The sequence below is a fragment of the Lethenteron reissneri genome, chromosome 37 (assembly GCF_015708825.2).
Source record: "Lethenteron reissneri isolate LAM-NWPU_2019-01 chromosome 37, ASM1570882v1, whole genome shotgun sequence".
NCBI lineage: Eukaryota > Metazoa > Chordata > Hyperoartia > Petromyzontiformes > Petromyzontidae > Lethenteron > Lethenteron reissneri.
In genome coordinates, this window is record NC_083815.1 from 3,386,651 (window position 1) to 3,409,938 (window position 23,288).

The window sequence follows — 23,288 nt, forward strand, 5'->3', positions numbered from 1 at the left end:
ACTTATACGAAGTCTAAATGCAGCTGTAGCTCAAAACCCTGTTCAAAATCTGCGGTCATATTATTTTTATTATTACATAGAGAGAGGCAGTCAGTCTCAATTTGGGTTACAAACTCACTTGTTCATTGGAGAGCGCGGGGAGCCAGACAACACGTGGTCCACGTGCTTCTGTATGGCCATGCCCTGGCAGGGGAACACACAGACGACCATTCGTTTCCTTCACAGCAGTTGTCTAAGCCATTTGAGTGTATGCTAGTCTGAAGAAATCCACCTAAACTGCTCCACCCATCGATCCGTGGGAAATCCTAGTTTTTCACGAGTAGTTACTCTCTGTTATCCATGCTCGCCCGCTGTTAAGGGGAGCTATCCAAATGTGGTGGCATAAAATTCTCAATCGTCTGCGTCTTTCAGTGGACGAGAGTCACGTGGAAAAGTTCTCCTGCAATGGATACAACTCGTCCCACTGCTTTCGGCTTGCACGCATAAGAGGAGCGACCCACAAGTGGCGGGAAGTTAATCAAATTATCCGCGTTCATCCACGGATAACCGTGAGTATAATAGGAGACAAATCCACCGATAGCCTATCGCATAGCGCTTTCCCTCCATCCCAAATCCCCGCCGTGGATAAGAGCAGTTTCACTCGACAACAAACACAACAACAACAATAATGTCAATATTTGTGCCGTCTAAATGCAACCGCAGCTCAAGACGCTTTACAGAGAAGCTGCATGAGGGTGGGAGGGGAGTTGCAGTGAGATGTTCTGAATAATTAATAATAAAAATCTAATTTATATCGTGCCAATTTGGGGCAACATCTCTAAACGCGGACACTAACAGTTGATTAAAAGATTACCATAGATTAAGCTCTGTAAGGCAATGTGAGATACTCTGAAATATTTCTAAAGTTTCAGACTTCCTGCCTTTAACTCGCGCTCGTCCCGTAGAGACGTATGGGTTGCTGGCTTCTCACCTGCACGCGCCCGCACTGGAACAGGTAGAGCTCGGCACACGGCTCTGAGGGATCGTGGCAGATGAGCGACAGAATGGGGTCTTCCGACGATATGCCGGCCATCGCCAGGCAGCGCTGGATCGTCTGGGTGGGGAAGTTCTCCAGTTCCTCCTGGATGTTTTTTTTTGTCACACAATCACGGGGGATCACGCGGTTGCCCATCGACGGAGGATACACAGGCAGTGACGAATGCGGTTGAAGTCTGAGAGAGAGCGCTTTTGGCGTTGGCTATCACTAGATTTGAAGCTTTCGTGACTGCAAGGATTCATATTCTTAGGTTTTTTCGGTAAATTCACGTAGCTAAAAAAAATAAATTAAAATTAATAAAAGTAAAATAAATGTTATTTTTTTACTTTTATTAATTTAGATTTTTTTTTTTACCTACGTGACTAAAACTTAAAATTAATAAAACTAAAATAAATATTTTATTTTTTATTTTACTTTAATACATTTTAATTTTATTTTTAACCTACGTGACTTTACCGGGAAAAACCTAAGAATATTGGCTATTACGCCCACCTAAGGCTCGTTTGGAGGAGGGCCTAAGGCCCGTTTGTTGTTCGTTAGGAGCAAGCATGAGATGTTTAAGGGCATTTCCACTAATTAGGTGACCTCACAGTCAAAATTTCAAAATTACCCTCGCGATGCTTACCGTGTAATTTTGAAGTTAATTACCTATAGATAGTACAACATGTGGCTTAATCGTGGGATAAGTCAGTGGTCTAACACACACACGAAGTGAAAACACCATCACCGTCCCAGCGTGGGTGAGTCAGTTACGCCCTGCCCTTTCACTTCCCTGACATGCCCTTATCTGCCATGCCCTTTTCTTCCCTGCACTACTGTTCTACCGCCCGCCCCGCCACCCCCGTGCCCTTTCCGTGCTCCGCGCTCACCTTGGTGTCCTGGTCAAGAAGTTGAATGCCCTCGGCCGCCACGCGGAGGCTCACGTCCTGTGACCACAGGTGCCCGGTGGCGGCCAGGCGCCGCATGCGCTGCACGCCCTCCTCCGGGGAGCGCACGCCCTCGGGGCCGCCCATGGGCAGCGACACCAGGTGCTGCCCATGTTGCCGGGCGGAGGGGGCAGCAGCGGGGGTGCGGGAGGGGGGGAGGAGGGAGAAGAGGGTATCGGGGAAGAAGGAAGGGAGGTAACCAATTAATTTAATACGATGAGGATGATGATAGCGCGAAGCTATCGCGAAGTCAGCTGTGTTTCACAGGCGGGGAGATTCTGTCGGTACGGAGTGATTTTAAATTCGGTAATTTGAAGGGATAAATTTTAAATTGGTCAAATTTTACGGAAATAACTTTGAAGCGGACTGCGTGCGGTGTTTATGGGTCATGCCCTGTGGCTCCATGGATTGCTGCATTGTAGGGCCACGACGGACAGCAAGGGTTTTTGGGGACACCATCTAGCGATGGATAGATCACGGCTGGCGACAACAAAGCATCCGTATATGCACACACACGAGAAGCAGTTAGTATAGTGGTTAGCACGCTGCGCTGCAAATACGGTGACCCGAGTTCCTTCCAGTAGTGGATAGACGACATACGATGAAGATGATGATGTAGATGCAGAGCAACAACGACGATTTCAGATGCAGGTGGTCAAGCCAGACAACAGCGGAGTGTATCGCTCTGATGCCTCCTTCGTATTTGTGGATCGGGCATGATGTTAATGACGACAGATATCATCCACCTCCTCTGGTTATACACATGTCAACACCATGGTTTATTACAGTGCCTTGAGATGCTGTCTTAGTTTAACATTTTATGGGCCATCATGACCAGGTTGAGGTCGATCTTGTTAAAGAGCCCGTGTGGGCTCCAGGTCTTATCTGATAAAAACGAACTCTCTTCCCCTCCCCTCCGATGCATACTTCTTCTTCTAAAACCCACTGCTGAGCACACACCCCGAAGGTCCAAAGCATCACGCGGCCAGCAACAAACGGCACCGTCGACGGCCGTAAAATAACAGCGTGAGTTCACGCGCGCGTTTCCACCGAGGAAGGATGTGCGTTTGTACGTTATGCAAATCCACATCGGATTGCGATTGCAAGTTCAACCCGGTGCAGTGGGGGGAAACGCGTGGCTTCAAAGTCGGTGGGCTTTTACCGTCCACTGTCATTCCCCTGCACCCCGAACCTCGTGCCAAGTGACGATGGCTCACCTCCACGCGGTACTCCGCCACCTCCGCCTGCGCGCCCGACCCACGGGAGTACTGCTTGCGCTGCTCTGTACACGCACAGTGGGGCACACACACAAAGACAAAGGTCCCCGTAGAGCATGAGCAGGTTGGTTGGGGCAAGTGCTGTTAAGCGAGCACCGATTAAGGCCGGTATGGCACACGACAGGATGGTTGGCCAGCACCGTGCCCCAGGGCGAAGGGTTACACACCGTACCAGGTACTCATTTGAGGCTGAGTCGACTGAGGGGAGGCCCAGGGCCGGTTCATTGGTGTTGGCCGTGAGCGGGAATGGAACTCAGGTCGTCGGGTCTGGAGCACACTGCGCTAGCCACTGGACAACCACTGCCCGATTAATAAAACGCACACGCACATAAATATGTACAAACACAGATACATATGAATAGAAATAGCTCTCTTGAATACATTCATTGTGACTAAATATATCTCAACAATTATGGGTGAGGAAAGAGCTCACCAAGATGATGAAAACACGACAGTTGGAAAAGCATCGTGGAGGTGACATCTTATCCATCGTTGGTTCAAGAGCTCTATGTAGCCTCTTACACACTTTTGGGGCGAGTTCTGTTAGCGAGCACCTATTAAGGCTGGCACGGTGCAAGGTCGTTTGGTGTGAACCAGCACTATGCCCGGCTGGACACGTACACTACCCGCATACGTTAGACACTCATTAAATGTAAACATGTAAACGATTTATTCGTTTTTTTTGTCATGCACAAAGATCGCCACAATGCACAAACACAAACAGGCGTGCAAATTAAGGAAAACGTATTTAACCATAGTCATAATGTCCAATAGATACTGCCAAAGCGTTTATTTTATGCTTATTTGTTTGATGCACGGATGATGGTCGCGTTTAGTCAGTTGCCCAGCTATTTAACTAAACTATAAACTAAACTATTTTTTGGCCCACTGAGCTGTAGATCTCTTTATCAGAAGCGACCTGGTCGCAAATGATAGCTCAACGAAGTGGCTTATCATCACGTGTAGATTTGTAGTGTTGTGGATTCAGGAGACGTTGGAGACGGTTCTTGGAGGCAACACTCTTTATTAAACCACCTCGCTCGGCAGTACAGTCCCAGAACACTCAGGGTCACTGTCCTTCTGTACCACTGTCTGGGGAGGTACTGCCTCTGGGCTAACTTGCCCTAACACAGGACTATTCTCAGGGTCCTCCGGCTATGAGTGCCTAGGGAGAGGCCATTCTAACTCGCCCTCGCCAGGGTGCGAGTTTTGACCACGGACCCGCTGGATCCGGCCCTTACAAGGACGTCGTGCCAGGGGTTCCCAGGGTCTCACCACTGAGCCGCACAGAGTCCCGGCCCTGACAAGGGCAGCGGGGCTAGGGGTCTCAGGGTCCTATCTAGCTGGTCGTCGGCTTCTGTCTTCGACTGGTCCCCAGCCTGGAGAGAGGTCCACCTTTAATCCACCTCCCAACCGAGGGGCGGGGTCCCGGGGGATCCTAGGACAGCCCCCACCCGTTGGGAGGGGCCCCGGGGGATCTCAGGACACCCACACAGCCCATTTACCCCCCTCCAGATTTATAGCAGACAAATACTCTAAACGCACGTTGAACGGCCGGAAACAACACGGGCATCATCATCATTGGTCATGATTTATCCACTGCTGGATGAAGGCCACGCCAAGCTGTCGCAAGCCCTATGAACGGTCTTGCGATGCAATAATCCATACAGCTCTTGCATTCAAGCTGATTTCACTGCTCCGTCTCCACAGGATCACGTCAAGTTGTTACACTCTCACCCTGATGCCTCCTGTATATTTGGAGTTTGCGTGTCTCTCTCCCTGTGTTCACGTGGATTTTTCTCCAGGTCCTCCAAGTTTTCCCTCCACATATGAAAACGCGCGTTTAGAGTTTTTGGCTGCTATGAATGTCCACCTGACAAGCCACTTTGTTTATCTATTATTTGTGGCCAGGTCGCTTCTGAAAAAGATCTATATAGCTCAGTGGGCCTTACCTGGTAAAATACAAAAAAAAGAGTTTAATCTTATCTCCCCTTGGAGGCCGCTGCTGTTGCTCAAGCGTGTTGAGGGCTATTTCTCTTGGTGGAACGGGACTGACTCACCGAAAAAGTGTAAGGTTCATCTCACTGCCATCACGCTTGGGCAAATACGCTCGCTTGCTCACTCACTCGCCCAATCGCTCTTGGGCAACAGTGACACTTTGCGCAACGGCGCTGCGGTGTCAGCTCAGGGCACGCTCACCCGCGTGTGTGTGGCACCGGGGTCTGTCCGATGACCTCCTGACAGCGGGCGTTCGACACTTCACGTGGCCTCAAAGTGAACATAGCCTGGCACAAGCACCGTGGTGACACCGGGGTCTGTCCGATGACCTCCTGACAGCGGACGTTCGACACTTCACATGGCCTCAAAGTGAACATAGCCTGGCACAAGCACCGTGGTGACACCGGGGTCTATCCGATGACCTCCTTCTTAATATCGGAAGGAAGAGCATTCCAGACGGCTGCAGATGTGCATCTGAAAGGGCGCGATGCCCTTGGTGGAAAATGGTGGATGTTGTTGTCATCATCGTCATTGTCGTCATCCTTGTCGTCGTCGTTGTTGTCGTCGTCGTGATTGTCGTTGTCGTCATTGTCGTAGTTTTTGTCATTGTTGTGGTCGTCGTTGTCGTCGTCATCGTTGTGCGTGTGTGTGTGCGCAAGCTCTCTTAGATGTCCTCACCGTAAAGCTCCCTGGCGCTCTTGGCCGGCGGTCCGCCCTCCGTGAGTCCAAGGCCACTGGCAGAGGGTCCAACAATGGCATTGATTAGTCGCAGCAATTCACAGGTTCAGCCAGATAATTAATCGATTAGGTACGAGTGGTGTTGACCACATCATCTCCGTGTTTTGGTGGGGGGTCGAGTGGTGGGGAGCGGCGGGGTAATCGGCCCTGGGGAGCGGTTCATATGTCAGTCGTAGCCGGGGCTATGGGTTCCACAGTGCAGTGCAGCGTGTGATAACCACTGCGCCAAACAGAATGTGAAGATGTGAAAAGAAGACAGCGGTTTCATGGGACCTCCTTTGCGAGTACCAAAATATGAGAATAGGTTTTCCCCTTTTTTTCTGGCAACAAAACAGGTTTTAAGATGTTATAACACCAAACTGAAACCTTTAACAAGGAATCATGTCTGCATTAACCACAATACTTGTGGTCAGAATGCAAACAAACAAAAAACATACTCTGATAATATATGCATTGTCTTTGAAACTGATTGGTCCACACCAGAGACAGCTTGCTTTGGAGCCTAGTCTCAAAAGGTGTTAAACCAGAGGACGCCAAAAGGCGTACAGCACAAATACAATGCACTATCAGAGCAATGAGAGCTCGGGGTGAGCAGCTACATAATGGGACCTCCTATGACTCCTTTATTATGCATTCTGACCACAAGTATTGTGGTTAATGCAGACATGATTCCTTGTGAAAGGTTTCATTCAGTTGGTGTTTTAACATCTTAACACCTGTTTTGTTGCCAGAAAAAAGGGGAAAACCTCTTCTCAAGACAGGGGTTGTAATAACGTATCGAGTCGTCGATTAAGCTCAAGCTTGTCGCGATATAATCTTTCACGATACTGACGATTATCACGATATATCAGCTGACGGTGGTGGCAGAGCACGAGAAGGAAAAGGGGCGTCAGCGATGCCAGTCTCTGTAACTGTGCTCAGCGATTGTGTTGCTGAAATGCTTTTAGTGTAGTTTCTGTTCTTTGCTGACCTTCCGGTACAAATAAAGATGATATAAAGTGCAGTTCACGAAACATAAACCTGCCATGAAAACCTGAAATCACTGTAACTTTCAATCTGTAAAGTTTATAACTTACAATGCAACCTGAGAAAAGGCTCTGAAGTCACCTCCAAAAATGCCAAAGTTACATGACCACCATCCCCGTCAATCACATTGGAACATCCGTGTGTTTTTTTGTTGCAAGACACGAAATTCTAGATTTGAAGTTTTTGTGACTGCAAGGGTCCATACTCTTTGGTAAAGTTTTACCTACGTGACTTTACCGAAAAAACCAAAGAGTAAAGACACGGAATGTATAGGTACAATCTATTTGGAACTACAATCATTGTCCCTTTGTATTATGTTGCAAAGACTGGCTTGCAAAATGAACTAAATCACAAACCTGCCTCCTCTTGGACAACGATTAGCACGCGGTTGCCTGCGTACGGTGCGAAAGAAGCTCGACATACTGTGAGATGTTGTGGGTTATCATTGTTTGTTTTCGAGGACACATCTCTCAGACGGGTCGATGTGTGCAGACAGGCGCAGGGTGTGAGATGCGATTGTCCTTACTTGGCACGTGGTGGGCCCATGGCCGCGTGCTCCGCCGTGGGTTGGACGTACTGCGGCTGCATGCCGTGATAGTTCATGCTCGCGGTGTTTTCCCTTGCCTCCGTCGTCACACGTTCAACCTACAACAGAAGGTCAGAGACGTGCGAGGGTTGGGAAGCTGTCAGGGAATCTTCCTGGCTAAGACTGCCCGGCTTGAACTCCGACTGCTGCGAATGTTCGGTGCGTTATGCATCATTAAGTCAGTGGATATGTTCAATCATTTGGTCCATCGGTCATTAACTCGATCCAGTTTGCTCGGTGAGCGAAATGCTAATTTTGTGTGCTGGTCGTGTTATTACACCGAGTGAATTCTGAAAGTGTGCCGAGTTAAACGCTTCTAATAAAATGTAACCAAAATTATTAATTAAAAAAAAACCTAAATATGGGTCAACTCCACCCTAGCAACATCATTTATTCATGACCCTTCAATCCATTGCTGCATGAAAGCCTCTCCCCATGGCAGGGTGGTTGTATGGTTTGTTTAACCATACCTCACCACACTGGTCAGTGCAGGATGGTGAGGAATGGGGTCAGGACCAGTTCAGAAATCATTAGCCACTGATGTTAGCCATGGCCGAGGATTTAGCTCAGAGAGCACGGTTCACTAACTCCCGTGCCAATGCACCACCAATATCGTTAACTTCGACCAGACCGCCCTGGAATGCGCCCAAGCTAATTGTATCTCAGATGCTAAGCAGCATTGAACCTGGTTATTATGAGGATGAGAGACTGCCTGGGAAAACCGGATGTTATAGGCTTGGCCTTTGAGGTGGCCAGGAGATGTCAGTGAAAATATTTATTCGTGAATCTATTTGTGTGGAGATTTACCCCTCACTGTTTTACCCCTCACTCTGTTTTCCTCCCACACAATTCAACAACTCTCACGCAGAATTTGGAAACCAGATCAAGGCAAAGGACTCTGTGGAGCCATGTGGGTTAAAGGGCATTATTATTAAAAGGATTGAAACCTGATCAATTATATGATGGTCGAAGAAGGGATACATTTACAAAGCAAGCGAGACATGGCCAGAGGAGAAGAGGGACGTTTTGGGGACCTTCCGAGAAAGCTTCACACTTATCTTTTCCTAATAACTTTTGAACAGTTTATGGGACACAGTAATATCAACCAAAACTACAAACACAAATGTTTGGCAATGAACAGAAACACACGGACAAAGCGTTGTAACCTTTGAGACAACCACAGTTTAGCCACACAATAAAATGACACCGACACGGGGAAATTCATGTTAACCGCTGCGATGTTTGCCTCCTGTACGAGAACCAACTCGGTGCTTGAAATTATATTGAATGTCTTCTTGGTTCTTTCGGTAAAGTCACGTAGAATGGAAATAATAAAATAATAAAAATAAAACATAGTAAAATAATTCTTACGATGTTTCGGCCACAACGCAAGCAGCCGTCCTCAGGTGAAGAACAGGTCTGTCAGACTCTGTCGTAAATAATAATAATAAAACATAAAATAATTCTCACGACGTTTCGGCCACAACGCAAGCAACGCAAGCAACGCAAGTAGCCGTCCTCAGGTGAAGAACAGGTCTGTCGAGACGACAGAGTCTGACAGACCTGTTCTTCACCTGAGGACGGCTGCTTGCGTTGTGGCCGAAACGTCGTGAGAATTATTTTATTATGTTGAATTTTTATTATTTAATTTTTTCCATTCTACGTGACTTTACCGAAAGAACCAAGAAGATGAATCCCTGCAGTCACGAAAGCTTTAAATCGTAATATATTGAATGTGTTCATCTATCTGTGAGATATGACCGCGTACGAACATTGATGCAATCTACACCCCCACACGTATAGTGACGTGTCTATAAGGGCAATATCCACGTGTGTGTGTGTGGTTTTTACGAGGCTGCTCAACTCCCAACCCAGTTTGTTTGCCATTCGTCATGCGGCTGGCAATACATTGTGTGCCCCATGGCACACGATTACAACTGTCGGCTGTGTAGAGAAAGAAAAGCCTCGATTTTAGAACCCGCGATCGTTCCACCGTAAGGGTGACGCGAAACAGGGTCGTCTCTAGGCTGGGGGGGGGGGGGGCCTGGGCCAAATCACAACCGACGTCTTCAAACTAAACCGTCACAGCCCCCGAAGCGCGGGGCCCGGGGCGATCGCCATGATTTGCCGTGCACCCTAGAGGACAGCTCTGGGAAGTTAATAGAGGGTGTATGACGTCTGTTTTGTATGTCTTCCCCCCCGCCTGCCCCACGCAATTGTGCCCCGAAATGCGCTATCGGTGTCATCGTGTTTTAAAACAAAGTATCCATCAGATCTCTTGCACAACAGCAGACGCTTCCTCTTGTAGAGGACAGCCCACACGTAAGCGGACATTGCAGACCTGCCTCTGAAATCAACTAAACCTTTGGCCCTTTCAGTCGAGGACAGCGCATTTCCCACCGACTCTGCCAATGAGAGTGACGTTGGACCCATGGCAGACAAACGAACATTTTTAATTCCCAGAGCTGGAATTTGGCCAAATTTAACTCAGAACAAAACATGTAATTTGCTGGCTTTTTTTGTTGATGTTGTTGTTGTACAGTCGTTGGTGACCGGCCTGAGACCATCAACTAGCTAGACTTGAGAAACTGGTCTCATCGCGAGGCAACGGCTGAAACCCAGATTCGGACCGAGGATCTTCTTCGGCAGTGCCAGCTCAGCTCTCTGACCGTTTGAGCTAGAATCTGTATTTATACTGGAGGAATCCGATGCGCTACAAATCTCTTGTTCACAGGCGTTCAGTGTTTTTCACAGATGCCCAGTAAAGCTACATCGTGCTATGCCTGGGGAACTTGTCTGACTACACTAGAGATTTAATTTTTCGATTTAAAGCTTTCGTGACTGCAGGGATTCATCTTCTTGGTTCTTTCGGTAAAGTCACGTAGAAGGGAAGTAATAAAATAATAAAAAATAAAACATCATAATTATTATGTTTTATTTTTACATAACAATTATTATGTTTTATTTTTATAATTGTATTACTTCCCTTCTACGTGATTTTACCGAAAAAACCAAGAAGATACACTAAAGATGCTTTCCGACACAAGGTGATGATGCACTACAAGCTGCACAGTTTCCGAATAGAAGTGTCTCCCAATTACACGACGCAGATAATCACAATGAAGTTGATAAAAAAAAACTTAACCAATAATATAGTCCCGATAAATCTTGAACAATCATTATATTTATATAGGATTATCGCTATATATGGTACAATAGTACTGCAAAAGGATTAGTGTGCATCGGCACTCGAGAGCCTATCCTCTGCTGGCAGTGCCTTACGCCGATTATAAACTCCAGGCCGGCGTAGCAGCGCTCCTGGAAAATATCGGGTGAGAAATGAAGTCCTGGATGTAAGGCACACCTTTTCGCGCGGTTGCAACTTACTCTGCTCATCTTCTTGGTTCTTTCGGTAAAGTCACGTAGAATGGAAATAATAAAATAATAAAAATAAAACATAATTAACCAATTTTATTTTTATTACTTTATTATTTCTATTCTACGCGACTTTACCGAAAGAACCAAGAAGATGAATCCCTGCAGTCACTTTAAATCGAAATTTACTCCGCTCAGTCGGTGTTGGTCCGCCGAGGTCGCGAGGGGTTTCTCTTCTCTCTTTGCTGTCGCTCAATGTACCCTGCGCTGCTCCTGCCCCACCGCAATGTGCACCGATGCCCCCCCCCCCCCCATATGTTGAGGGGGCGATAATTGGCACGTACAAAATAAATAAATATTGATTTGCCCGCTCTTGCTCTCAAGGGGCTTTGCCTATATCCTTCTTCTGTTGCGATGCACCACCCTTGAGAAGCAAGGCAGACCCCACCTGGTTTATTGTGTGTTGTTTTTTTTGTGTGTGCCTGTTTATTTTTCCCAGATGAAGTCTGCGCTTGGGCTTGAAGCCAGAGCTGTAGAGGTGCTGACTCAGTAACTTAGAGATGTGAGCCCGCTGGTCCGCATCGCGCGTGTTGATTAGCCGGGTAAACTTGCCAGCCGGCCTCTGTGAGGTCACGCACTCACCACCTGCGTGGGAAATTTTTGTTTTCTTACGCTGCGATATTTAACTTCGCGGTTATCGATGAAAAACCCCAAGCGCCGGATGCGTCATTGCCATCGCATGGGTTTTGTGGATTTACAATGACACATTGAACCTTCCGATTTACCCCATCTCTGCACTTTAATAGTCTTTATCAAGTTCGGTAACCTTTTGCCGCTGACTGGCTCGAGAGTACACAGCAACATTGGCGCAACGTTAATTGCTCATTTTGCGAACGACTTTACTGTGGCTATGCCGTTGATACGGCGCGCGGTGGGAGGGCCTCGACTTGAGGCGGGTTGGGGGGCTGTGCCGAGCAGTGCGGTGAAGTATGGTCAGATAACGCCAATAATAACAACCTCTATTTTGTGAAGCGCCTTTCGTAGTGAAGCATCTCAAAGCGCTGTACGTACAGAAGATAAAACTACACTTACAGGTATAGTTAACATCCACGCGAGATATCTGATAATAAGAAAATCTAAATTCCAATGAAATCAAGAACTATGATGAAAGCGAATAATAATGCCAGAGTAATCCACAAAGGACAACAAAATTGATTCTTAAATCTTAAGTTACAGGGAAAGCCTGTATAGATGTGTCAGTTTTTAAAGACGTGATTTTAAAAAAAGTGAAACAGACTCAGAATCCCTCATGGACCTAAACCACGGTCCCCAGCAGGGCATCCATGGGGGGGCCGTGGCAAACCCCACCACGTGGGCCCCCCGACGCCTTCAAAAGCATTAACATCTGACACTGTGATGGTGAAGCGCAGAGCCCCCCCCCCCCCAAAGCGCAGGGCCCCGGGCAGTCGCCCAGAGTCTCCGTGCACCCTAGGGACGGCACTGACCCCCAGCCACCAGCAGCTCTGGATCAAGCGGCCGTGGCGTTGTCTGGGCAGGCGAGGGAGTCGGGGAGTGGGGGGTAAGAATCGCCCGGGCACGAACTGTTGTGTGGAATCACTACACGCAACTTGTGACTACAAACCTTGTCGGAATGAGGAAGGAACATGTTAAAATTAAGCTTTGAAGGCATTGTTTAACTCGGTGAGGTGGGTAGAAAAGGACATCATTCAATAGTGACAACAATGTCCCACAATAGAGCCAGACAACACTGCAATGCACTCCAGACACAGAATTATCGAACGAAGAGAGGAAGTCTATGCTGGCCGCTATAGCAACAAAATAAAACGTATATACACCCCAATATTACGGATACCAAAACTGAATGGCAAATCGAATAATGGACAATCTAGAGACCAACCGACCGAATCACAGCATGCCGGATTCAGACCTGCGATTCCTGCCATTGACCACGGACGTACGTACGATCAATCAGATCTGAGAACAGTCCAATTAATTTCAAATCGTATCATTCTCGAATTTCGTAGGTGGGCCTATGAAGGCGACGTTGTTAGAAGGGATTACGGCCAGTGGACAAGACTGGTGACGGAATGGCAGCCAAAGGATGGATCACGCCCCCGAGAGGAGATGGAGCTTTGAGATCGGCTCATGTTCGGGAGCAGTGGGGATCGTGTCCTCGCAGTACAGCGTGGGATGAAGGACATCGTGAAGAGGCTTCATCCAGCAGTGGATTGACCATGACTGCTACAGATGTCGATAATGAAAGGGCCAAAGGTCCGTTCCGTGGAGGCTTCTGGACGCTCTTTGACTCATCAAGAAGTTCAACAACTGATTTTGGGTGATAGCACAGGTGCTGGGAATTTGCACCAGCCATAACCCGCGGATTAGACGTTTATAGCTTGTCTTTCCATTGCTTCTGTAATCTCCTCACGAGACAAGATCACAGTTCAACCGCACTATCACTCGCAACTATACGCAAGCTCTCCCCTCTGTAGCGCCATGCCGTGACGCTGCGTCAGACAGAAGATGGAAGTGAGCAAGTGGCCCAGGATAAGGGGACAGGGCCAGCGCTGCTGATGGCCTGGGTTCGAATCCAGGATTCGGTCTCCCGTGATTAAACCAGCTTCTCACGTGTGGTGAGTGAGTTGCTTATCTTAGCCACGCAAACCAATGTGTGCAATAGAAAATAAATCACCGCTAAATTTGTTTTTGGTCTCCCTATCGTTTAGGCTCCTAAAACTTCAAAATGTCATTTTGATTTCATGAAGAAATAAAAAGCTAAATAAACTTCTTTCGGCAAAACTCCATCAGTGACAATAAAAAAAATAAACAATTTGAATGGCGTGCAACGAACATTTCGCCGTGCAATGCTGGTGCAGTTCCCCTCGTGTGGGTAAAGGCGGTCAATCAAAGGGATCTCAGGAGTAATTCTGCAATAACTCCTTCCGCGGGCCGTTCTCTAACACACAGGATGACGCTGCTCTGTGCAAGATCCGGTCGGACACTTCATCTCGTGAGATGACGTCGATAGCGGAGTCAGAATGAAGCCGGGAAAAGGTCAAAAACTCGATCACGTAGCTCCATCATTGGCGACCTCAAATAAGATCTCACCAAAAACTGGATCTTTCCGGCTGTGTTCCCAGCCTAATATAAACCTTGCCGACCATTATTGCTGCTCAAGTTCAAAGCCTTGCCAGCGTTCTGTTACCAACATGGTTTGACCCCCCACAACTATGCTAATGACTGCAGCAACCTTCAGTAACTGTACCTCCTGAAAGGCGGCCTCGGTAACTCTCTCTCTCTCTATCCCAATTCCTTTTGGAGAACACTTTGCCGTGTTGTGGCTATTTGCACAGCCAGTAAAATGGGTTGGCTCTGCTGCTTGTTGTTTCTCTGGGTTAATTATTGCTCGCGCCTTGATGTAAAGCACGGTCCGTGCCCAGCCAGCGTCTTCATTTTATTACCAATAAATAGGTTGCCCTCTGCTCTGTGCTACCGGATCCCCATTGTATTACATATTCAAATAAATAAGCAGACATGATGTCTCCTTAACATACCGCCTCTCGACATATCAACCCACCCCCTCCAAAAGTATTTCTGACATACTCTTAGTTTTTTTCGGTAAAGTCACGTAGGTAAAAAATAAATAAATGAAAACAACTCAATTAAACCACGACGTTTCGGGCGCAACACAAGCGTCCGTCTTCAGGTGGGGACAACGCGGCGAAAGCACAACCGCTTAAGTGTGTGACACACCTGAATCCGTGCAGTCACGAAAACTTCAAATCTAGAATTATTCCTGACATAGCCCATCAGTCACATGGCCTTCTCGAAGTGCCTAATTTCAGCAGCGTCGTTTCAAGACGAGCAAGCGATCTGTATCGGTTTTTAAAGCGCAGCGTCTCGTCCGCAGAAGCAGGCTTGCCTGAACGAAATGTTGTTGGATTTGTTAACGACGCTGCGAGTAATCGATTACCGCTGATTCTCTTTGTCGTAAACAACCAACTTGTGGTACCGCTTTGGCAGCGGTGCACAGTCACTAAACGCTAAAACTCGACAACGCTGAACGGGAGTTCGAGGCTTGGTGGTCACCTGGTCTAACAAAGTCTTAGATGAGCAGCCTGCGCGAGGAGGAGGTCGAGAGATAGGGAGAGGAATATATGAGGACGAGAAATATAGGGGTGAGTAATAGAGGTATTTTAAATAGAGGGATGGCAAATAAAGGGATGATAAATAGAGGGATTTTAAATAGAGGGATGAGAAATAGAGGGATGAGAAATAGAGGGGTGTGAAATAGAAGGATGGCAAATAGAGGGATGGCAAATAGAGGGATGGCAAATAAAGGGGTGTGAAATAGAGGGATGATAAATAACGGGAGTGGAATTGGGAAGCGATGGAAGGCCGTAAAGCCCTTTGCCGCATGTAGGTCAATTTGTTTTTCAGGGTTTTTCTGTGTTCCGATGAGCGATAACGCTCCTTTTTCCACAGATGTCCAGTGCGGGCGGACCAGAAAACAACACAGAAACACGACATGAGTGCAAGAGTACAGGAAAGGTAAGCAAATCACGAAAAAAAACCACCCTAATTTTTATTTGACCACGTAAAAACCCACTGAGCTATTAGCTTCTTCTTTTTTTAGAACAGGGGAGATAACATCTCGCCAGCAGCCAGCCAACCCTCCCCGTCGCTGCCGACTCTCGATCCGCTTCCCGTCGCCCTTCAAGCGCCAAAAAGAGCCACTCCGATGACCAGTGGAGAAACGTTTCCGCTTCCAGTCGGAGGGTTACCGCCGTGTGGAAATGAGCGGCAATCCAGCGGAGTTAATGATTGCGGCACATTGTGTAGCCATAACTGGTAGCGCGGTTATTGTTTCTGCAATGCCTGTTGGCCTGTGGACGACTTTGTAATGCGTGTGCACGCTCAAGGTGACGGTCACACGTATCCTGTACGCGACATAGTTGAAGTCTCTTTACAAGGTGTGATTTGGAACCCGATATGCCGTCTCTTTGGACTCTCTCCTGATAAAGGAGTGACTAACTTACCGACTCATATATATTTTATTGCACATACTATGCACACGTGTTAATCATATACGTGTATAGACACACACGCATACCCGAGAATTTTGCATATGGTAAAAATCAACGGGAATACCCCAAATTGCATCAGATCTTGGAAGCTAATTAGCTTTGAACCTGGCTAGTGCTTGGGTGGGCGACCACGATGCACATCAGGTTGTTAGAAGCTCCTACGGGGCTATGCATAGGGCAGTGAAGCTTTATTGTTTTGTTGTTGTTGTACTATACTTCTGGGCTTCCACGTGTTATGCTCCCCGCCTTCACCAACCCACACGGACGCACGCACACATGAGCTCAATCCAAGAAGCATATTCACTTGTATCAATTAGATCTTAGATTGTGCTGCTTGTTGCTGGGCTGCCTGGCGTTTTGGGATTTCGGACCTGTGCTCGGCAACCGTTATAATAGTGGTAACATCCTCGTGCTCGCATTCGAACACACGCGCACTAATTGCATTGATGCAAACTGTAAAGTAAAAAAAAATCCGTTTTTAAAGAAGGTTTTTAAAACCTTACGTAAAAAGGGCAGATCTGGCCAATTGGTATTTGTGCGCTGCGCGGCGAGTTGCATAATGATTAATACGTTTAGGGGTTATGTCCTTTGTGTAAAAATGAGAAGTGTTCTTGGACATGAAGAGATGGAAAGACCAAATATTCCCCAGGCATAGCAGTCGATTGCCCAATTACACCCTTAAAAAAATTAACCCGTAAAAACTAAGTTTTTCACTATAAATCCTTTATATGCGTGGCATCGGTTGTATTTTATTATTCATTTCTGTTTTTCTTGAGTAAGAGTTTCATTTTTATCACATTGGTATTTTAAATTAAATATGAATTTTTTTTTCCTAAAAAGTGGAAAATTTTGGAAAAAAATTTTCACGAAAATAAATTGTCACGCACAACGAGTCTGTGTGCAAAATGTCAGCTCGATTGGATCACGGGAAGTGGGTTAAAAAACGACCGAAAGATTTGCACGGTCGTAAGCGTGCAAGCAAGTAAGCAAGTGAACTTAATATAAAGGATTTAAAAATACATCAAACGTAAATATTTACTTAAAGCTTTCGTGACTGCAGGTTCTTTGAACCTATCTACGTGACTTTACCATAAGACCCAAAGAATATGACATCAAACATGTCACGGACATTGTTCAAAGATCCCCTTCGATAAAATTTCTGAATGTGACCTTTTACTCTGCCTTACCAGATACGTCAACCACATCATACCAACGTTCTTATAACCACCGATTACCACTAAGAATTGCAAACATGACTGGGGCAATACCCCAGGAGTACATTCCAGTCATATATTAACGTGCACAATTAGTTTGCTGTCTGGCATCTGTCGGTGGAAAATTGTTCGTATAGCAACTGTGCCTACGAATGTTAACCCTTGTCAATGCTTCACGTTGTAAAATGATTTATCTATTCATGCCACAATACGCATCTACCCCCCTCCGTTCCTCTGTTCTAAAGGGCCGTTCGTTGACAATTTCGCTTTAATATTGACATTTTCTGCTTTAAGGCCGTGTTTTTCATTAAAGACAAATCAGAACTATAGTAAACTATGGTTGGCTACTTATGGGCCAGAAATAAGTTTATTTCTCCCTACGTGACTTTACCGATAGAACCAAAGAGTGTGTCGAACTATAGTATTTACATCTTGACTTTCAACGCCAGGGCCAATGAGGTTCCTTCAGCATCACCATCATCACCGCTCATTATCAATCTACTGCTGGATGAGGATATTTCTTGTGGTCCTGCAACATAACAATCCATCTGGCACCTGCACGCGAGCTGCAAGATCCGACCGTGTCCGTCCGGTGCTAGCTGAGCTGCGTTGGTTTCAGGTTGCCCAACAAATACATCTCGAGGTCGAACTCATTACACACGAAGTGCTTGCCACAAATGAACCACAATACCTTGCTGATCTCGTCAAAGAGCGTAAAATGTCACGGGAAATCCTTGCAGCAGCGGCTTTGGCTAGCCATCGAACACGGTCACCGCATCATCGCGCGCTTTCAGATGCGCTTCTGCGGCCGTCTGGAATGCTCTTCCTTTCGACATCAGGAAATCCACAGGAGCTATGTACTTTTAAATCTGGATTGAAAAGTAATTTCTTGAGAACTGCTTTTTGTGTTTAGTTTATTGTCCTTGCCCGGCACCTCCGATTAGCACGGTTGGCTACTTATGGTGCGAAAGAAGTTCAACATGCATGAAAGCATCGCTCCATCTCTGTGGTGGTGGTCCTCCACAGGTGCTTTCTCTCCGTTGGCTGCCACTCCGTTATTAGTCTCGACCACTCGGCCCTCACCCCTTCGAGTGACGTTTGCTGCTCAAGCCAACTTACTTTTGTGAATGAAATATATACGGTTATTCACGTGCGTATGTTCTCGAATCCATGTGTTCCTGTCTGTCAGTGGAACTCCAAGCAATGTATCTCCGCCACGTTTTTCTGCACAAGTTGTAAGCTCTTGTTCTACTGTCTTGGTAAACGTTTGTGTCTCTCATCCCTGTAATAGCAGGTGATTTACACTCATGAACTTGTTTCTTCTTTCGGCACATTGCCATACATATTCCCGTGTCTTTCATATATGTAAAAAAAGCCCGATTAAATAAAACGTTTCCCTGATTCAACACAATTTAAACATTAACACGGCACTTTTTTTATACACTGCACGCAAGGGTGAACTGCAGTGGACACGCACAGCGGGTGAACTGCGGCTGTTTTCACACGCATGAACACAATCCAGTTTTTACACAAGCGTTTCCACCGAAACATTACATTTTTAAAGAAACCACACCGACCTCCTTCGCGTTTACCTAATATTTGCAGCCTTTTGAGCAGCAAAATATCGACCTTCAATATGGCTTTTACACGTACAACGGCTAGACATTAACATCGACTAAGACAGTTGTACATTTTACACGCAAAAACAGTTTTAGCTGAGTCGGTTGTGCCAAACCAGCGACTTTCTCTTCGCGTAAAAACAAGGGGTTGTCGGCTGGCGTGAATTACACAGCAACAGAAATGGGGGGGGGATACGATTTTCCGAACATCACAACCGCGCCACCGGCACAAAACGGGATCTTACCGCACAAGACGCTCCACCGTGAACTGCAAGACTGGGCCGTTTAAAGAGTCCAGCACGCAGAGCCTGCGACACGCAGGGAGTGAACCCCTCCGGGTGCCCGAAAAGCGGTCGGGTGCGTCGGCTGCACTCAGAGGCGGGAGCCGCTTTTCTCTCTGCCTCTGCTCCCTCTCTCTCGCTCTCTTTCACTGCAACAAAAAAAAGAATAGCACACTCGCATCGATTGCAAGACACTTAACTTTGGTGGCCAGGGGCGGCGGGGGGGGGTGCGTTGCGTGCAATCTCAAAGGTCGCCACGGAAGGCTTTTATTGCTCAGATATCACGTGCCTCCGTCTGCCAGGCCCTCTCTCTCGCTCTCACGCACGCACACACACACAATTACTTTGCGGAGTAGAATTGTTCCCATCCTGTGTTGTTCGGAGGTAGGGGCACAGCCAACTAAACCACGTGACGTTGTCAGGACACCTTGGAGGGTTTTCTTTTGACACGGTCAAGAGTCATTGACAAAACTTTGGACAGAAATTATCGTATTTTGAGCCTAAATCTGTTTTTTAGATATATAGAGTGGCACCGGTGTTGTCATTTTGTATTCGGCCATTGTACGTCATGTCATAGGCCATTTAAAAAAAAGTTTCATACTAAATGCAACTCGTGCATTCAGTAATGGGCGTTTCATCTTAAATAAAAAGCCAAAGACAAAGTTAGGAAAGCTTATAGTTCAGACGTACCTGAAGTTATTTTTTAGCTCCTCTTGGCAGGAAAAAAGAAATTGCCCATATCTGAATTCTTCAGCTGTGTGCGCTGCTGATGCTATCCGTGTCTCTCATGGGACACAAAATACGTGACCGGTTTTTTGTTTGTTTAATGTCAGGTGCGTCAAATTCGCCAACTCATACCGCCCTCGACCTATGCGTTACTGCTACCCGGCGTGGCACAAGACTTGGCAGTTACTGGCAACAACTCCCGTTGCTCGATCCGGGCACAACTGGCTGCGGCAGCTCGAGACGGATTTCGGTGCCTCGACTGACGGCACTTTGACGTTAATACTCTTAGTTCTTTCGGTAAAGTCACGTAGGTAAAAAAATGAAATAAAAATTAAACAGCTAATCTGGCTGTGACGGTCTCACCTGATGACGGAGACTTGTGTTGCCTCCGAAACGTCGTGATTTTATTGTTTTATTTTTTATTTCATTTTTTTACCTACGTGACTTTACCGAAAGAACTGAGAGTATGAATCCTTGCAGTCACGAAAGCTTCAAATCTAGAACTTTGACGTTTGACGCAGATCAGCCGACGTGGAGGGCCACGAACCCACCCTGCGCTGGTGACGCGTATCAGCGCGTGAGCGAACGTTTTATTTACGTCGGCAATTTTACATGTAAAGTCGATTAGATTTCAACACGGCTTTTTTTCTTTTCTATTTCACGTGAGTCGAAGGAACTCGAGCGACGGCTGGCAGTGTTTTTTTTGTATCGTTGTTGGTGTGTGACGCAGTTGACAAAGCACGGATGGTGAAATCAATAGCGAGCCATTGGGCCAAGTGGGATGCTGAGAGTACTCCACTGCCGCCGTGAGAGTTCCTCGGGCGGATTCCTGTTGCATTCGCTCGGTGCACGTTCAACACCGCACCGGCGTCGTCGCGTTGAGCTTGCACCGCTGGGATCTTGGGAGTTTAAAGCAGGGTTGAAGCCACCTGCCATTAACTCACGTCCTCAAGTGTACCGAGCTGATGGGTCTCCTCAGGGAGGCCACCAATTAACTTGTGTTACAGGGCCATTCTTTGGCACAACGTGGCGCGCGCCGCGATTGATTTTCTCACCTAAAGTCACCTCACTCGAATGTTAGTTGGGTTTTTTTTTTTGGCATGAATAATTATTTACTTTTTTTCTAGCACAGATGCTGAGCACAAGTCGGGCGGTGCAAAGGGCCAATCGGCCAACGAACAAACAGCACAACCGATGGTGTAACAGACACACCGCCCCGCCGAAGCTGAGCAACGCTGGCATACTTTCAGATTATTTTTAGCGCAATAGACGTACCGCTATGAATGAAGATAAGCAGAAGCTTGCGCAGAATTACACTCGGCCGCTTTACCACCACCGCTGCTACAATCATTGGATAGCCTCCCAGTTTCAAGGGGCACTCAGCGTGTCCAGACCGGCTGGAAGGGGAGGGGACTAAAGCTCCGTTAACCGGCGACAACTAAGGGTTGTTAAACATTGTTTTTTTTTGCATTGCCAATTTACCGAATGGAAAAAAATGGTAAAATAAAAATCAGTTACCAGTTTGCCCCCCATACATATAGTACAGTACCGTAAATGTCTGGCCTTAAACTCAACATTGTCACCCGCTTTAACTGTGAAAACGAAGGGAGCTGCTAAATTGGAATGTCGTCCTTCGCTCGCACCTCCCCGTCAGCACGGTTTGGCTACGTACGATGCGAAAAAAATTCAACATACATACAGACATACGTCCATTGGACTCGAAATCTATAATAATGAGCCAGCAATTCCAATCCTCTTATTAAACCACCCGGCTCTTAATATTGTATTCCGAACAGGTGGTGCCAGAAGTCACACTTAAATACGAAAGCGCATCTATAAAAGAGAGTTTGCAACACTGTGTGAATCAGAATATTTATTCATACTGAAGAAATCCGTTGAGCTATAAAGATATTTTTTTACAAATGTTCAGTAGGGGCGGGTCGTCACAACAGCAAACATTGCAAAAACACAACACGAGCGCAAAGTATATGAAAGGTAAATAAATCACTTAAAATATATATAGAGTACAAATAAAACTTTTTTTTTCTTACCAGGTAAAAATTGTTTCGTTGTATTTGTGCGAAGCCGGGTGAACTGATTTTCACTTCCTGCCATGCGGTGAGCGGCGGCGATACCTGAACCAGTCCTGAACGAGTCCTGAACCAGTCCTGAACCAGTCCTGCGCACTCCGCCCGCCCGCCGTTTGACAGCCGACACTAACCAGTGTATGGGCACGATTTTTTTACACGGATTATACTTTTTGGTGAAACCAAAGCCTCGATGTTGAAAAGTATAAAGAAGGAAGCTGCTGAATCTTGATTTGAAGCTTTCGTGACTGCATGAATCCACACTCTTTGGCTCTTTCGGTAAAGTCACGTAGGTATAAAATAAAATAAATCACGACGTTTCGTCCATCATCAGATGGGAAAGCATGATCTGCTGCTGACCATGCTTTCCCACCTGATGATGGACGCTTGTGTTGCGCCCGAAACGTCGTGAATTATTTTATTTTATACCTACGTGACTTTACCGAAAGAACCAAAGCGTAAGGTACTGCTGGTTACGCAGAGGAGTACTCTTCATCTTCAGCATGGGCAATGCCATGGATCTGTACGAAATGTTCACTTTATTTCACATAGGTACGTAGCCGACCTTGCCACACCTGTCAACCCCTACCTTATTACACTTCAATTCAGACCGTATTGGTCACCCCGTGCCCTTTAAATCTCAACGTTCATCGTAGAAAATCCCATCACATGGAGAAACACAGACAAAACATTTGTTTTGCCCGCATTGAAACGGCTGAACGCCGTGTGGACCTGAAAACTCAATTTTCCTGTACAAGAGCACGAGGTATAAACCGTGATGGGTTCACACGGTATGCCGTGCTACCCTCTCCGGGCTGCTGTACGTGACATTTCCCCACTGAACCGAGTACGAAACCTGTTCTTGCTATTTGCATATCAAGTGCAGCTTGTGATCACCTGACAAAGGCACCCTCCTGGCCAGCCAATAACAAACGCTTCGTCACTCCAGGCAGAACCCCTTAAAGGTTGCTGATAACCCTCCGAGTCAGAGTACACAAAGGTCGTGAAAGGCAAGGTCACTTATGTTGAACCTCTTTCGTGCAGTACGTAGCCAATTATGCTAAGCCGAGGTGACTTAGCTCGGCTTAAAAGGAACCTACCCATAATCAGTTACCTAATATTCACACATATTCTCAACATGGCATCGAGTTAATGGTACCAACAGTGACACATTCATTTAGAAGCACATCTTAACAATTCGGGTTTGTACTTCATGAGACATAAGCCCAGCTACGAGTGTCGAATATGCCCATTCGCAGCAGTGAATCACAACACGATTCAATTGCCCTGC

At 46.7% G+C, this 23,288-nt stretch overlaps 1 protein-coding gene across 5 annotated transcripts in view; it reads right to left on the minus strand.

Annotated features, from left to right (window-relative positions):
- The window catches only part of LOC133351409 (epidermal growth factor receptor kinase substrate 8-like), a 45,067-nt gene extending 22,842 nt beyond the window's left edge, over positions 1-22,225 (minus strand). Inside the window, exons 1-8 of one of the 5 annotated variants that reach the window (XM_061566583.1) lie at positions 21,962-22,225; positions 19,149-19,333; positions 7,528-7,646; positions 5,916-5,971; positions 3,180-3,244; positions 1,906-2,067; positions 971-1,120; positions 119-183 (exon numbers count right to left, since the gene is read on the minus strand). In XM_061566583.1, coding sequence (XP_061422567.1) covers positions 119-183; positions 971-1,120; positions 1,906-2,067; positions 3,180-3,244; positions 5,916-5,971; positions 7,528-7,646; positions 19,149-19,333; positions 21,962-22,025 — 866 coding nt within the window. In that variant the 5' untranslated portion in view covers positions 22,026-22,225. Of the gene's footprint in view, positions 1-118; positions 184-970; positions 1,121-1,905; positions 2,068-3,179; positions 3,245-5,915; positions 5,972-7,527; positions 7,647-19,148; positions 19,334-19,874; positions 20,058-20,273; positions 20,420-21,185; positions 21,387-21,961 lie in introns of those variants that run through there. The other 4 variants (XM_061566581.1, XM_061566585.1, XM_061566584.1 and 1 more) reach the window with 4 other exon arrangements.
- Between the last annotated feature and the right edge of the window lie 1,063 nt (positions 22,226-23,288).